This window comes from Lepidochelys kempii, chromosome 9, assembly GCF_965140265.1.
Source record: "Lepidochelys kempii isolate rLepKem1 chromosome 9, rLepKem1.hap2, whole genome shotgun sequence".
Classification (NCBI taxonomy): Eukaryota; Metazoa; Chordata; order Testudines; family Cheloniidae; genus Lepidochelys; species Lepidochelys kempii.
Window position 1 is genome coordinate 33570299 of NC_133264.1, and position 18187 is coordinate 33588485.

An 18187-nucleotide genomic window follows, 5' to 3' on the forward strand; every position below is an offset into this window, starting at 1 on the left:
GAAATTACTTTGACATCATTACATTGTAACTGGGCCTTGGAAAGACTGCAAAGTTAAATTGAACAAAATTACCTATCATTATAAGCAGCTATATTATTTTTCTTGAGACTCAAGATCAAGGGAGCTGTAAACATGTCTGAAATTATCCTCCTACCTGGAAATTAAAGTAGATCTTAGATATGCTCTTGTTCAATCAGAGCTATTGGATTTGAAGCAGAAAATAATTAATTTATGTTATATAGGAGATCAGACTAGATTTTCACAATGGTCCTCCTGGCCTTAAAATTTATGAATCTTGTAATAAATTGGTTAGTCTCTAAGGTGCCACAAGTACTCCTTTTCTTTTTGTAAATTTAAATACTGTAAAGTAAAAATAAATAGCCTTGTTTTATCTTCACAATCTTTGGAAATTAGGTGGAATAATTAGGAATTATAAGAAAAAATGTGGCACTCCAGTGAGAGAAATGATTTCTTCAGCAGTTTGCCAAGGGCTTTTGTTGCCAAAATAGTAATGAGAGTCAAAGTACAAAGGAGGCTGATTTTAAATTCCTTCAGGGAACTGCCCTGAAGAGTGTGTAACAATCTGTTTCAGACAAGCAAATAAACTCTAGATATTTCCAAACATGCACATATAATTATATATTTGTGTCTCTGTCTAGGACTATCAAATTCTGTTATAAGAGGAGGTGAGTTTTGGCTGCATCTTTATACTGATGGGTAATATATGATGTTGATTAGATCCAGAACAGTTTGGTAGTTTTTAGAAGAGGTCAGCAGCATACCACTTTACTAGTCAAACCAGACATCAGAGATATATCTAGTAAATTTTTCATCGAGACTATTGGAATATTGGCTAATTGATTGTGGTTAAATCCAAGTTGATTAAATTTATGTTGGACAAGAAGACATTTGCTGCACTTTTTCCCCTCACCCTTCGGTTTGCAACTTGGAAATTAAGGTATAGATCATTACAAATTAGAAACACTTACTAATTATCCAGATTATACAGTAAAATTGTAAAATGAAATGGAAACGTCTCCATTAATATTTTTGACAGCACTCATAGAATTACTAACATACCTAGAAGCTAAGGAGTGCTTAATAAAAGCACTGGAAATAGCTTTCTTTCAGCATCCAAGAAACAGGACCCCTGTTTTATTGAGTACTGTACTCATTATAACTTACATATTATTCTAAATTTTTTTCTGAGCAAATAAACCACTCAGTCTCCAGTATGTAGCACAAGCAGCTAGGCTGTGAACAGAGGAGTTCCTTTGGGGCTAAAGGAAAGGTATCCTCCACTGCCTCAAGCTGTAGCTTAGCAACAGAGCTGCTCCCTTGAACTAATCTTAGAGCTAGAGTAGCTTCCACGGTACCTATGCCTTCCCTAGGCAGAGAGAATGTCTAGTGGATCTGTTGGTACACTCGCAAGGGTGCTCATCATCTTCATGCAGGAGATTCCCAGAGAACTGGTCTTTTAAGGTTTACATGTCCCCTGTGTGAGTTCCCAAGATCTCGCTCATCCTATGCAATTGATTTGTACAGGTTCCACATCAGGCAGGGACCTTTGGAAGAGAGGCAGAATTTACCACATAGTAGAAAAAATTCTTGGAGAAAACATTATGAAACTCTAAGAAAAATGCAGTTGTATTCCGTAAATTCTTTTGTGATGGGTAAGAATAGTAGTGTGAATTACATCCCTGTTTACCATGTAAACATCATTATCTCTTTGGGAATAACTGCATTAGGGAATAGCTACATAAAAATGAAATCTTAGGGTGCAAGAGGAGGGTAATGTGTCATTGAAAATCTTTCTATTTAATGTATTTTCTGCTTCTCTCTTCGGTCATTCTTGTTAATAATGGTATTTGCATAAAAATAGAATATTTCCTTAGGGTCTTGCTGTTTATTACCTCCAGAAATATTAATCCCTTATTGGATGCATATCAGTCACATTCCAAGCAACTAATTTTGATGTCACAAATAAATGTATGACTTCAGATGGGGAATAACATCAGGAGAAAGTGAGCTGTAAAAAAAATAAATCTCATTTTCATGCCTGTATTAGTGTAATTAAGGGTAAGGAAAGAGAAACAAACAAAACTTAAGTAGGTTTTTCAAAATCTTCCATGATGTATAAAGCTGCTTTTAGAACCTCAGATGAATTTGGATCAAAATTTAGTTTTATTAGAATTTATTATGTTTGTGTTTAGATTGATGGTGGTAACATTGTGCTTTTTAGGCTATAGCTACACTACAGCTTACATTGATATACGTTGTATCTCTTGAGTGTGAATTAGTGAACCCCTGAGGAACATAACTTATGCCAATTTATACCAACATAACTTATGCTGTCCAGGGTGGACAGCAGTGTTGGCAGGAGTGTGGTAGCCCATAAAAGCACTTATATGCACACTCCAGTAGAGGCCAGGAGGACATCCAGTGAGAAATTTGGCTTTAAAGACTCATTGTCATTTTGTAAGACAAGTTTGCCACAGTGTGTTTTGCCAAAAGTACAGGACAGATAATGTGTAGCCTGGTTGGACAAGTTTGCTGCCACCTTCCACTGGTTTGATTTAGTCCATATCCTGTCTCTGATAGTGTCCAGTACCCAGTGCTTCAGAGGAAGATTTAAAAAAACACATGAACAAAATGTAATAGACAGTTATAGAATTAAACAGCTCGTAGGGGAGATGTCTTCCTAACACCATTAGTTAGAGCTTGGCTTACATTGTGAAGCATAAGGGTTTCTACTCTTTGTGTTTTTAAAAAGATAAAACCACTAACTAATAAAAACTGAGGCACTGAAAAGAGAGAGACAAAAAAGCCTTTTAACTCACTGCCTCTGCAACTGAAATGAACTGAGTTATAGTGGGTGCTGTGCCTTCTTAGATGCGCTGTGTCCAAACATTAGGATCTATGAGGGAAGGATCCAAACAGCCTCATTGGATGCTGCTATATAAAGAGCTCTGAGCGTGTATGTTGTTATGGGTTGGGTCACAGAGACCCCCTTGGGACTGCCACCTTATGTGTAGAGACTACCTCTGAGCCCGTTTTCCCTGCCAGCTTGGGACATCAGAACCCTGTCTTGTTGAGCCAGACACGCTAGCCTGCTGCAAACACAGACCCAGGTCTGAGCCACCTCACACAAAGCTGCAGACTTAACTGAAAACAGCTTAAGAAGTGCTCCTGTCTCTAGCACCCAGACACCCAGCTCCCAATGGGTTCCAAACGCCAAGTAAATCTGTTTTATTCTGTATAAAGCTTATACAGGCTAAACTTATAAATTGTCCACCCTGTATAACACTGATAGAGAGATTTCACAGCTGTTTGCTCCCCCAGGAATTAATTACTTGCTCTGGGTTAATTTATAAGCAAAAGTGATTTTATTAAATATAAAAAGTAGGATTTAAGTGGTTCCAAGTAATAACAGACAGAACAAAGTAAGTTACCAAGAAAAATAAAATAAAACACGCAAGTCTAAGCCGAATACAGTAGGAAACTGAATACAGATGAAATCTCACAAAAGAGATGTTCCAGTAAGCTTCTTTCACAGACTGGACTCCTTCTGAGTGTGGGCTCAATCCTTTCCCCTTGTACAGTTCTTGTTACCTCTAGCTCAGGTGGTAACTAGGGGATTTCTCATGACTGGAACCTCCAGGTTTAAGATGGATTCCAGTACCAGGTGACATGGTCATATGTCTTGTGAGACCCCAAGCCTTCATTCTTCCTGGTCTGACTCACAGGAAGGCTTGCAAGTAAACAGAGCCATTTACAACCAATTGTCCTAGTTGATGGGAGCCATCAAGATTCTAAACCGCCATTAATGGCCCACACTTTGCATAATTACAATAGGACCTCAGAGTTATATTTCATATTTCTAGTTTCAGATACAAGAATGATACCTTTATACAAATAGGATGACCACACTCAGTAGATTATAAGCTTTGTAATGATACCTTACAAGAGACCTTTTGCATGAAGCATATTCCAGTTACATTATATTCACACTTATTAGCATATTTTCATAAAATCATATGGAGTGCAAAGTCACATATGTCAAGTGCGTGTTCAGGAGAGGGATCCATATAGACAATATTAGTATTCCTGTATTAATAATGCAGAGATACCAACATTTAAAAAAAAACATCCTAGGTTAATTCTGAAAAGAGACTAGAGGATTTCCTTGGGGCTTTCCTATGCAAAGCCAGAGAAATTTTAGGTTTCAGAGTAACAGCCGTGTTAGTCTGTATTCGCAAAAAGAAAAGGAGTACTTGTGGTACCTTAGAGACTAACCAATTTATTTGAGCATGAGCTTTCGTGAGCTACAGCTCACTTCATCGGATGCATACCGTGGAAACTGCAGCAGACTTTATATACACACAGAGATCATGAAACAATACCTCCTCCCACCCCACTGTCCTGCTGGTAATAGCTTATCTAAAGTGATCATCAAGTTGGGCCATTTCCAGCACAAATCCAGGTTTTCACACCCTGTGTGTGTGTGTGTCCCCGGGAAAAAAAAGGGGGGGGGTGAGAGAGCCTGGATTTGTGCTGGACATGGCCCACCTTGATTACCATGCACATTGTAGGGAGAGTGGTCACTTTGGATGAGCTATTACCAGCAGGAGAGTGAGTTTGTGTGTGTATGGGGGTGGGGGGGTGAGAAAACCTGGATTTGTGCTGGAAATGGCCCACCTTGATTATCATGCACATTGTAGGGAGAGTGGTCACTTTGGATGAGCTATTACCAGCAGGATAGTGAGTTTGTGTGTGTGGTTTTTGGAGGGGGGTGAGGGGGTGAGAGAACCTGGATTTGTGCAGGAAATGGCCCACCTTGATTATCATGCACATTGTGTAGAGAGTTGTCACTTTGGATGGGCTATTACCAGCAGGAGAGTGAGTTTGTGTGTGGGGGGGTGGAGGGTGAGAAAACCTGGATTTGTGCTGGAAATGGCCCAACTTGATGATCACTTTAGATAAGCTATTACCAGCAGGACTGTGGGGTGGGAGGAGGTATTGTTTCATGATCTCTGTGTGTATATAAAGTCTGCTGCAGTTTCCACGGTATGCATCCGATGAAGTGAGCTGTAGCTCACGAAAGCTCATGCTCAGATAAATTGGTTAGTCTCTAAGGTGCCACAAGTACTCCTTTTCTTTTTAGAGAAATTTTAGATGATATAAATATGAATATCTTAATTCTCCAAGCCTCACAATATGGCAGTTCAGCTAATCTTCTAGAATCTGTAGAGGCTCCCTTCCTCTCCTTGCAAATTTCTCCTCCATCCTTTCAGGTGCCCTCACCCTTACCTGCAGTTGTCTTCTTCAAAGAGAGAGATAGTAGCCTGCAAATTGTCCTGTCCTTTCCTCCTTACTGAATGGAAGCAGCAGCAGCAGCAGACCCATTGCCTCTGTGACATATTAAGGGGGCATCCCCTGTCTTTTCTCCATTGAGGGTCCCCAGTTGTGTCTCCTGCAAGTTGGGAGGGTTCACCTGAAGAAATGGAGGAAAATAAACTTGTTCCAAAAGGGCCTTCTAAATGTATTTACCTGTGAAAGTGCACTTCAGATCTTCTGCCAAACTCTCTGGAAACTTTTCAAAGTGTTTATACCAGCTTTGTAGATTGATGATGAAGTGAATGCTGAAAGAGGTTTTCAAATATCCCTCAATCAGCAAAGCCTTTCTACCTAAAACCAAAGTCATACTGCCATTTCCATTCCTGTGTTATAGCTAGTTTTCAAATAGTACTACTATATGCCGTTGCCCAGAATTTTCTCAACCTGAAACTATGCTAATTTATATGTTCCTATCTCCAGGCGGTGTCAGGAAATAAATCAATGGGGTAGACAGCTCCTCTATCTGATAAATGATTGGTACAAATGAGAGTGCTTTCAGCCAAAAATCTTTCACCTTCTCCTGCACATGCACTTGACATACAAGCTCAGAGCTCTTTATATAGCAGCCTCCAATGTGGTTGTGTGGATGCTCCCTCATGGATCCAAATGTTTGGACCCAGGGCATCTAAAGCACACATATAAAATAGCAATAGTCCAGAGCAACCCAGATATAGTTACCCAAAGTCTGAGATGGTGCTGAGCGGTCAGCAGCAGGTTTGTGGTGGCCAGCCTTCCTCCTAGCCACAAGGGAGTTGGATGTCAGCCTCCTAGCTCATAGAAAACCTCTTCAAATTTCTCCAAATTACACACACTGACTGATCTTTTTATAGGTTGCTCAAAACAAAGCTAATAACTCATAATAACCCCTTGCAAACTAACATTTCTCCTAACATCAGCAAGCAACTCCTAGTCATAACATCAGCAAAAACTCATAATCAGGAACACTCAAATCCAAGGTCAGTTATCCACACTTTCGCCCATTCTCATGATTCTTCCAATTTTATTTTCTATCCTTATTGTCAAAAGTGCAGCTGCAGCTATTTCCTGTGCTTATACAAAGCTCAAATTATTTCTAATAGTGTGGTGTTCTTGCTTCCAGCTAATGGTGGCTGAGTGCACAAAATGGCTGTGGTATTGTCAAATCAATTTATTTCGTAACAATGACTTACAGATACACAACTGTTTTTTTTAATATGCAGCAGAAGGAATATTGTATTAAAAGGAGAGAAATGTATATTAAACAGTATGTTTTGGCTGGAAAATTCGAACCAGAAAATTGCACAGTTTGTTGCTTCTATAGGCTGAGCTCATTTCACAGACCTGGGGCTTCTTTATACCACCATTCAACAAGCTGCCTGTGTGCCATCCTCCCCACCTCGTCTATTCAGGGACCCCTCATGCCAGGGCCTTTGTGTGCCTCATTTCACCTGTAACAAAATAGGAGATAGCTGTATTATATTTATGAATATTGTGCATTCCTCTCTGTGTGTGTTTGTGATGGGTTACTTACTATGAGGTGAAATCAAAAGGAGGTGTTGGAGAAATCAAGCAGGAAAGACAAAATTATGACCTAGGTAAGGAGCATCCCAGCAAACACTCAAACACAATAGGTAGTTACTTGCTGTAAAGAGGCTGCCTGCCTGGTGCCAGCAAGATTATACAGCTGTTTTTTCCAGGCTGAGACCAGAGATCAGTAGACACTGGTCAGTTAAAGATTTGCTCCTGTGGAAAGGGAAGGGGAGGGGAGGAGAGGTTGTCAGCAGACCCAGGTTGATTGAGACATGGAAAGAGGGTCTGTGGGGATGAAAATTAACTCTCAGACTCAGAAGAGTGGTCTGGAATAAGCTTGACCCACCTGAGATAGTTATAGAGAAGTTAAGATCCCTGTAGGACTCTGATGTTTTAACCCATTTGCTATACATATGATGCACCCTTTGGCAAATAAATACTACTTTGTTCTGAAACAGGTGTTTCTTTGTCACTGCAAACTTATTCTGTCATAGTCTCCTGGAGGAAATGAGCGTACAGATGCCAATACCAGTTTGACCTTCAGATTAACATGATTGGTAAATAGGAGGGCTGCAAGCCACAGATCCAGTCTGAGTGGTAGGATTGTGTTGTTCTCCCCAGTGTGAGGTGTAGGAAGCTAGAGCCTGTCACCTGAGGGGCGCACTTAAAAGCGGCCAAAAGCGCAGCTCGCTCTATAACCATGAAACTCCCCGTTCATTCCCTCCCCGCATACCAGGGACTCTATACAAACCCATTCTGCCCTCTGCCAGGGATTCTGTGTGCCTCCTTTCCTCTCATACCTTCACTTTCCCAGTCGTCCTCTTCCATTTTTTTTTTTGCTTTCAGGGTGTCAATATTTTGAACTGTATAGGGAGGGTGGATAGAGTTGATATGGAGGCATTGTTATTATGAATGATGTTAATGGCTGCCATCAACTCTTTGATCTGCAGATAATTACAGAGTAATTGAAGGTGCTTGTTCTGCTGACCAGATGGTGGGGACAAGTTGGATCTCCCATTTCTCCCTTCCTTTTTTTTATTTTTTTTATTTTTCAGTAAAATCAATAGGGTTCAGTCCAGTGATACCTAGAACAGTCCCTGAAGTTTTGGAATTGATTGAATGTGGTGTTCAAAAGTTCTCATGTTACTTTGAAACAGAGTAATGCCTTCAAGTAGAGTGTAAAGCTGCGCAACTTTGACTTAAAATGCTACTAGGAAACATCTGAGTCGTTACTGATTTGTTGTAATTTATATTGTGTTGTTTCAATGATGTGCTTATTAACTCTATTCAAACTAATTTTTCCATGCTACAGATTGATTATTTAAGTTAATTTTTAACTGGATATGTCCACTGTGGTGTCTTTGCTTTCATGTTACCCTTAAAAACTGAGGGAAATGTATTACAAAAAAGTTACAGAAATGTTTAACATTCTGCCTTAAGCAGACAAAATCAAGTAAAACGAGGCTTTTATTTTGTCACTTCAGTCTACTCTCCTAAGCTATTGCAGTTGTCTGTTATATATTTTATGGTACTTAAACTAAAATATAGTTTTATCGGAAAAAAGGCAAATTGAAGATCAACTTTAAGGCCTGGTTAAGTACTTTTTACTTAAGGCCATGTTAAGCAAATTATTCATTCATTTTTTGAGGTGAAATGGGAGTTTTGCCAGAGGAAGGAGTGCTGAATGAGACTCTAATGATGGATCTTGACTCTGGAATGTCTTCCATTTGTCAGTCAACTTGATCAGTAATATGAACAAATTCCACCCTAACTTAAATCCCATGTAAGCTTTCAGTAGGGTTTCATGAGACGTGTATGAGGGTGAAATTTGAACCATAGTTTCTATGTATTCAATATTTTTTACTTTACAAATAATAAAACCGTTTATTAGAAATTTTTATTTTAAATTAAAAACCTTTAATCTCTGTTTCTTTTCAGGTTTTGTGAATGATTCAGTTACTAAATGCATTGTGGCTTTACGCTTAACTGTGGTAGTAAAAGTCAGCACCTGCATGCCTGTGGGGAGCCACTCAGATGACTTTCAGTGTTTGGGAAAAGGAAAATGTATCACAAAACCATCTGAGGTAAGGTGAAACATTATCAAAAACCTTATTTAAAAAGTAGAGATTAAATGGGGTAGGACAAATATAGCTAATATGTTTAGACTAGTATTTCTATACTAATTCCATTGTGTGTGGGTGCGTACATGTATGCATGTCTATATGTTTCAAAAGCTGGTAAAGGTTACTGAATAATAACAGTGTACTTATCTGTCACATCATTTACAAAACTCAAGATCTGAAAAGCAAATAAATAAATAATTAAAGAGGTGAAGAATCAAACATTGCCCAGATAACAAAAAATGATTCATATCAAGTATAAAGTAATGTATATTTCATCATAACACAACCAAGTTAACTTTCACCATCAAGGAATACTTTTCTTCACTAGTGATCTCAAAATATAAACACACCCCCTTTTGAAACAGAAGCATTAATTGATATATGTTCACATGAATGATCTCCATCGTGTTGCACTGGAAATTTCTTAAATATTTAGGTAAAAGATCAGTAGAGTGGATACACAGCTTCCCCCAAGGACTATAGCCTGGCTTGAGAACAGAGGGGGCAGGGAAAGCAAAGGCTGCACTGAAGAGAGCTGAGTTGCAATAAGGGGTGAACCCAAATCTTCACGTTAACCCACAGACCTGTGCGATCTGGTTTGTGCAGCCCACGCAGCTCTGTTGTTTTTAAGGTTTTATGTAATCTTTCACCATTCTCACCATGTATGTTAGTCTGTGTAATGACTTATTCAGAAATTACAAAATGGTGCCACCAATTCATCTAAGCATAATATAGTGGGGTAGTTACCCTGCTCTGGCCCTGAAGGGGTTAAACCAGCCCTGGGAGAGGGCTGAGGCTGCGAGAGGGCTGCTGCTGGTGAAAGCAGCAAGCCTAGGCTGATAGGGCGTGGCCCAGCTGTGGCAGTTTCCCCTATCAGGCCACAGCTGGCCCTGATAAAAGGGCTATGAGCCAGGAGCTAGACACTCTCCCTCCAGCTTCAGAGGGAGAAGGACCTAGCTGCCTGAGAGCTTGAGGGTGCATGCAACTGAGCATGCCGGGGAAAGGCGAGAGGAGCTGGGGAGCTCCCGCCTGGCAACTCCCCAGGCTGCAGGCCTTGTCAAAGGCCAAACCAGGTACTGGGGTTGCAGAGGCTGCAGCCCAGGGGCTAGGCAAAGGCAGCAGGTTCAAACCACGTTTTGCTAATGGTGAATGGCTTATACACTGCAGTCTGCCCCAGTGAGCGGGGGGCTAGATGGTGACTGGCAGTAGCCATAGACTGAGGGGAGGTGGGGAGAGAGGTTTGGGGGTTCCTCTGGGTGGGGAGACCCAGAGCTGTGGGGTTACTGCAGGGGGAAGAACCCTGCTGTAGGGGAGCACCAGGGTCCGGGAGGGACACGGGGGCCAATGACGGGCGAGACACAGAACGGCAGAGGGCGTTCCAGAGGACAACCAGTGGGAGGCGCCGCCGGGTGCATCTTGCGTCGCTACACATAACTATATATCAGCTTGGGTAGAGACAAGGCAGAGCTATTTGAGTAAGGTTGAAAATCAAAAAAGATACACTAGAATTGGAAAACATACAGTGAAGGGTAACAAAAATTATTAGGGTTATGGAACAGCTTTCATATGAGGAGAAATCAAAAAGACTGGGACTGTTCAGCTTGGAAAAGAGATACCAAACAGGGATATGAGAGAGATCTATAAAATCATGACTGGGGTGGAGAAAGTGAATAAGGAAGTGTTATTTACTCCATCACATAACACAAGAACCAGGGATCGCCCAATCAAACAAATAGGCAACATGTTTTAAAAAAAACATAGTAGTATTTCTTCACATAATGCACAGTCAACCTGTGGAACTCGTTGCCAAGGGATGTTGTGAAGGCCAAAACTATAACTTGACTGAAAAAAGAATTAGATTTGTTCATGGAGGATAGGTCCATCACTGGCTGTTAGCCAAAATTGTCAGGGATGCAATTCCATACTCTGGGTGTCCCTAAGCCTCTGACTGCCACATACTGGGACTGGATGACTGGGGATGGACCACTACTTAATTGCCCTGTTCTGTTCATTCCCTCTGAAGCATCTGGCATTGGCCACTTTCGGAAGACACAGGATACTGAGCTAGATGGGCCATTGGTCTGACCCACTGTGGCCATTCTGATGTTTTTATGTTATGTTCTTCCTTACTATACCTGATTACTGTTGACTTCACTTCTCTTTCCCTTTAACAATACTATATTGAAGGACTATAGTAGAGATCATAGGAATTTCATTGATCACTTAGTGGTCTAAGAGTTCCTGTAGACAAAATAACATGCAAAGGAAAGAATTATAAAACCTTCTGCTAAATTCTGTTGTCTGGTTATCATTTTTACCAGTCTAGTCTGTGTTTCTTTGAATTAGGCCACATATTCTCCATTAGTTTATATGGAAAATGTCTTGTGTATATATATATGTTTTTTAACAACAAACATTTTAGAGCACAGTAAAAACCTAGATTAACTGTGAATATTTAATATTCACTTGGGAGATAAAAATAGTGGTGGCTGTTGAGCAAATATTAACATCTGTTAGCCTTCTGTGCACAGGAAAGTTGGCATGTTTGGGGAATTAAATAATAGCTCAGCTGCTACCATTTACTAATTTAAACTCGAAACAAAAGCACATTACTTTGACAGAAAATTATAGTTTGAACTGCAGTGATAATAATTGAACTGCTAAAATCCATATATCCATGACAGTATTAACATCTGGAAAAATGGAACAGCTTCTTCAGACCTGAAAAATAAAGTTTTTAAAATACTTGAGATAATATGCATGCAATTACTACAAGACAATTTTAGAAATAAAAGCTACTTTCCAGTTTAGGGCCTTACTGTAGTAGTTGTCTATCAGTGTTGTTCATTCAAGTAGTCATGTTTCCTATTTCATAAACTAGTTTAATTTTTTAATTTATTTCCTTCTAAATTTTAAATTTTTCTTTCAGAACCACAGCTTTCTAAATCACATAAGCTTCTTACATAATAATACATTAAACACTTAGTATGGGACATCATAATGTGAATATGTGCCCATTCTTTATTTAGTAAGAAGAATTATTTAATTTAGAATGGATAATTTTATTTGTTTGGATTTTTAACTGAATTAATTAACACTCCTAAAGCACAGGTACAAAAATTTTGAAACTTTATAGGAGTAGTTCAACCAAAAATCATGTGGAAGATAAAGCGTAAGAACTAGAATGTTCACTAAAAAAGGAGGAAGGCAGTACACGTCTCCCTTTCCTCTTTCTCCCTGTTTATTTTCCCAACTTCTCTCTCTCTTCTCCATCTGTTAATATGTTGTTATATTACATAGATCTGAAGATCTACATTGACTGATTGATACATTGATCTGTATCTGACTGTTTTGGAAGAAATGATGACCTGTTGGTGTATTCTGTGTTTCATTCATGAAGATGTGTGTATTATAATTTGTAATGAACCTATTTATATAGATCTTTGACCCGAACCATTTTACAAACCGTTTTACAAAAAAGAAAAAAGAAACAAAATTGGTTCAGTGCTATCAAATAGGGTCTGTCAACCTTCAACTTCAAAACCGCTTTCAATATCCACCACTCCACCTTAAAATCTTTGGAAAACAAATGCTCAGTATAAGCCTTGATGCAAGTTCTGGCAGTCATTAAGTCCAGGCCTTGGCAGACCGAAGGGGAAGTACTTTCCAGGAGTGAAGAACCCTCAGTGAGAATGCCCAATCAGTAGATCGCATTCATGTAATCATTACTAGTCTTTGTTGTTGTAGTGGCATAGAACCACATAAACAATCAGTCTATAGGGACAGCAAGGCATCACACCATTTAAAGTTTTATAGGTTAAAACTCAGAACATGGAATTATTTTTGCAAACAATGGCCTTTTTCATTGAAAAATTTCAAAACTCAGGTTTTTTGATGAGCTTTATAGCTGGTAGAGAAACGACATACATTTTTCATGAAAATAATGAAAAAAGGATAATTTTTTGTCAGAAAATTTCAAATTTCAAACTTTTTTTGCAGCAGCTCTAAAAATGAATGCATTAAACCTCACTCAGAAATCATTTGGTATCAGTGCCAATCAAACAGAACAGATGTAACATTCTGCCTATGATAAACATGGCCAAACAGCCAGGCAGATGTATTTTTAAATTTTAGAATAGTCTTAAGGTATGTCCCTCCTTTTAGAGTGTATTACAGTTATGCAATCCAGTCTTGATATGACAAAAGCTTGGATGACCTTGATGAGATCTGTATCTGAAAGAAAATGTTGCAACCTTTTTGCCAAGCACACACGATGAGTTGTTTTTTGGTTAAGTGCTGAAACTTGTAACATCCAGCAGCTTCTGAACTCCAACTAGATATCTAGCTTGTAAGCCTGCATAAGAAATGATAGGCTTTGCTATTTCTTCAGATTGTATCCTGCACCTTATAAGCATCACCTTTGACTTTTCTGGGGTGAACCTCAATCAACTAATCCTCATCAACACCCCAATCTCTGTTAGACATGAAACAAGTCATTCAGCTGCACTGGCTGTGCTAGAAGAGAGAGAAATATAAAGTTGGATGTCATCTGCATACTATAGACAGCACATGTATTTCTAACCTCCTAAAAGTCCAAATGGTCATTGAACAGGAGAGGGGACAGAATGGAACTCTCTGTGTGTCTGCATGGGAGAGCCCTTGAGGGAAATGAGTAATTGTCTAGGATTACTCTCTTGGTTCTCTTAAGGAGAAAGGAATGGAGTCACCTGAGGGTCTCCATCTATTAGTGCTAGGCTCTGTAGGGGAGAAAACACACCTGATTGTGTTGCCCGATTTGTTGAGTGGATATTGATTATATCAATTTTCCTTTAGAGTTTCCAGTTAAACTCCCAATTGACAAAACAGTTAAACTTCTTGAGGTTTGCCAGGTTCCCGCCCCAGAGTCAAACACAACAGAAAGATTAAGTTCAATTTCAAATTCAGTTTCTTGTTGGGGACCCGGACGTGCACAACAGTGGCACTCAGAGTAGAGCTGAGATTTTAATAATTTTGTTAATACAGTCAGTAAAACACAAATGTTCCAAACCAAATGAGAATGTAACTATAGTGCAACATGAGCCTGATGTCCCACATCATCCCATATGCATACCCTCACAATTCTCATGGAGATCTAGAGGTAGGAAGGCAGGGTCCTATCTGATCTCTGGCATGCTAAGCTAGTCTGGTGGTCAAGGTCCTGAGAGCTCTCTAGCTTCTGTGGTGGTTGGGCCAATTATAGGGTCCGGTGGCTTCCGTGAATATGCATATAAATATTCTGCTTCGTCTATCCGAAACTAAATACCTCACCCTGATAATATTGGGGTGTCCTTATCCTATAGGTTAGCATATTAGTTATCCCAAGTCCATTGTCATATATGTCAATTAAGTTGCCATAACAATCCTGCAATTATGTGTTTGCGGATGTTCTTATCCCAAAATACTTGAAATACGTGTTAGTTATTTCATGCACAATTAGCAAATTTGCAACTGTAAACCAAGCAAAAATCTTATGTTAGGTTCTCCTATAACTCTGTGTTTTTATTGGTTAACTTTCTTATGCTAAGGTTTGTAGGTCTAAAGCCTCATGCTAAGTGCTCAAGCTGAGTTTTACAGGGTTTGGGCCTGTAGGTTCGTTGCATTACCACTGGATACAATATTTATATTCTGCAGGCTACAATGATCAGTGATAACTAAGCCAGGTAACATATCTAAAAGAATCAGGAATGGTGATCATCAGTGATCACAACTGGTACAGTTTATGATATGCTCTCTAACACTAACTAGGGCCACAGCTGTCCCAACAGTCTTCCTCCAAAAATGAAAGTTTGAGCCTAGGCGATAGCTGAAGAGATTTTTTTCTTGATCAATGGTCTAACAATTGTTTCTTGGAAAAAGAAGCTGGTATCTTGCGGATGCCCCCGACACCACCCTCCACCGCAAAGGAGTTTATGTGGCCCTTACATGCACAGGAATAGATGGAAGGGCTCAGATTATGTCCCCAGCATATTTGCCTATTCAGTCAAAGGGTGTGTAGACTTCATTTTTGGAGGTGGTGGAGGCAGTTACATATATTGAGTCAAAAGGAGATTTACTAATTCACTCCATCATTGGCCATTTCTTTGCTCACTGTACCTTATCACACCAGTTCCAAGAGGCTGAAATATTTGTTTATGTGGTTGTCAAGGTTCCTTCCCCACTCTGAACTCAAGGGTACGGATGTGGGGACCTGCATGAAAACCTCCTAAGCTTACTTTTACCAGCTTAGGTTAAAACTTCCCCAAGGTACAAACTATTTAACCTTTTGCCCTTGGACTTTATTGCTGCCACCACCAAACGTCTAACTGGATATATTACTGGGAAAGAGTCCGTTTGGAAACGTCTTTCCCCCCAAAAATCCTCCCAACACTTACACCCCCTTTCCTGGGGAAGGCTTGATAAAAATCCTCCCCAATTTGCATAGGTGAACACAGACCCAAATCCTTGGATCTTAAGAACAATGAAAAAGCAATCAGATTAATAAAAGAAGAATTTTAATAGAAGAAAAAGTAAAAGAATCACCTCTGTAAAATCAGGATGGTAAATACCTTACAGGGTAATTAGATTCAAAACATAGAGAATCCCTCTAGGCAAAACCTTAAGTTACAAAAAGACACAAAAACAGGAATCTACATTCCATTCAGCACAGCTTATTTTCTCAGCCATTTAAAGGAATCAGAATCCAATGCATATCTAGCTAGATTACTTACTAAGTTCTAAGACTCCATTCCTGTTCTGTCCCCGGCAAAAGCATCAAGAGACAGAGAGAGAGGCTTTGTTTCTCCCTCCCCTCAGCTTTTGAAAGTATCTTGTCTCCTCATTGGTCATTTTGGTCAGGTGCCAGCGAGGTTATCCTAGCTTCTTAACCCTTTACAGGTGAAAGGGTTTTTCATCTGGCCAAGAGGGATTTTAAAGGTGTTTACCCTTCTCTTTACATTTATGACAGTGGTTCTCAAATTGAAACATTTTTTTTTGTTGGTCCTACAAAATAAGCAGATATCCAACCCCCATTTTTCTGGCCAATGAAGTAATACTGTTAAAAATAATAGGTTATTTGGAGATCATTCCTGAAATGTGTTCTGCCCTCAATCCCCATTCAAATCAGCATAAGTCAAAGATCCAGGGAATTCAGTTTTAGTATACATCTGTTATTAGCATAGCGCATACTGAAAACAGACAAGTGAATAATAATAATAGGGAGCATATTTATTACGGGAATACCTTGCAATGGGAACTGCTTCTAGCACACTGTAGCTTATGGCTAACTACCAGCAGCAGGTAGAGCTATTGGACCTAGAGAAGCCATAGAGAGGTCAGTTCCTGAAAGAGACAGATTCCAAAGTATTACAGGCAGAAAGAATGAGAATTAGCAATATCCTTCATAAGTCTTCGCTACAGATAAAATTTGGGCTCACAACTATAACTATTCTTTAATTTCTACAGAAAAGTCCTTCAGTTCTTTGGAACATACTGGGGAAACAACCCTAACATTTATGATTATCTACGTGCAACCAAGCTACTTTAAAAATCATTCTAGACTGAGGATAATCAGCCAAGGCATCAATTATGTTTCTGATTTCCAAATATAATTAATTTATGAACAGTTTTTTACCCCATTGAGAATAAAAATGTCATTTTATTTATTTCTCCTCCTTACTGATTTTTCTAACAGAAGTTTTCTTGCTCTTTAGCCCTACAGTTTAAAGACTGGTTTCAGAGTAACAGCCGTGTTAGTCTGTATTCGCAAAAAGAAAAGCAGTACTTGTGGCACCTTAGAGACTAACCAATTTATTTGAGCATGAGCTTTCGTGAGCTACAGCTCACTTTTATTTGAGCATGAGCTTTCGTGAGCTACAGCTCACTTTTATTTGAGCATGAGCTTTCGTGAGCTACAGCTCACTTCATCCGATGAAGTGAGCTGTAGCTCACGAAAGCTCATGCTCAAATAAATTGGTTAGTCTCTAAGGTGCCACAAGTCCTCCTTTTCAGTTTAAAGACTGGAAACTGATTCAGAACCAATATGACTAGTGTAGTTTTAATTACCTTGATTCTGGGAGGTGCATGCTAAGTTGAGTGGGATGTTTTTGACACTGTTTTTCTCATCCAAGGTGAGACATGCCCTGGAATGGCTTTGTGATTTTTTTAGTGATATAGCAAGCATCTGCCAAAATTATATATACTCAACGTGACTCAGCCATAGTGTCAAGTTTCCCACAAGGCTGATCATCTGTCCTTCTTTTTGCAAAGCTGAAACTTTAATTTTATTTATCTTTACTACATGCCCTTTGTGATTTTCTGTTTTTTTTATCTGTAATTCATTCTGTTTGTGTAATCTAGTCTTCCAAGATGCAGAGCATGTTTTTAGAAGAATGTATAAAAGGCCTAGTGCCATGAATAAGCTAAAAGCTCCACTGGCTGTAGTCGCTGCTTCCACTGCCAACAGGAATATTAATGACCAACTTTGTTTGTTTATGTACCTCACCATTTTGCTTCAAATGCATTTTAATGCAAAAGAAATATGCTACCACATCTGCTTAACTGGAAAGTAAATTATAATTAACAGTTTCCTGTAGTATAAGTACAGAGGCATGCTGTAGAGCGTGTAAATCAGTAAACAAATAAATTTGGTCCAGATCAAGAGCTCATTACCAAGCTTTTACTCATTCCTTACTCAGGAAAACTCCTGAGTAAGGAATATGTTGGCCCCCTATGTTTGGATGGAGTCAAATATTATTTTCACCAGCTGTTGAATACAATGTAGTAGTAAAATCAAAAGGGCTTCCAGGGTATAGATTCCCTTCCAATTTTTGCTGTACTGATGATGAGAGGAGTGCAATACACAGTCCTCTGGTCCAAATTTTGTTGAGAGAGTGGATTCTGAGTCAAGGTTGCATCCTCTTCCGACAGATTTTCTGCCTGTGTAGGAACACCATCTCCCCAAATAACATTAGATAGGCCAACAAAAGCCCTTGTCCATCAACATAGCTGTGTCTACACTGGAGGTTTTGTTAGCATAGTTTTGTTGGTCAGGTGTGTGGTGTTTTCCACTCTCCCCCCATTAACATAGCTATGCCAGTATAAATTTTAAGTTTAGACGAAGGCTTTGATTCATACATGAAAAA

General features: G+C 39.3%; 1 protein-coding gene across 2 annotated transcripts in view; it reads left to right on the plus strand.

Moving 5' to 3' along the window:
- The window catches only part of DNER (delta/notch like EGF repeat containing), a 276236-nt gene that overhangs the window by 170019 nt on the left and 88030 nt on the right, over nucleotides 1-18187 (plus strand). For both annotated transcript variants that reach the window (XM_073359834.1, XM_073359835.1), the window contains exon 5: nucleotides 8845-8990. In XM_073359834.1, the coding sequence (XP_073215935.1) occupies nucleotides 8845-8990 (146 nt within the window). The remainder of the gene's footprint in view (nucleotides 1-8844; nucleotides 8991-18187) is intronic.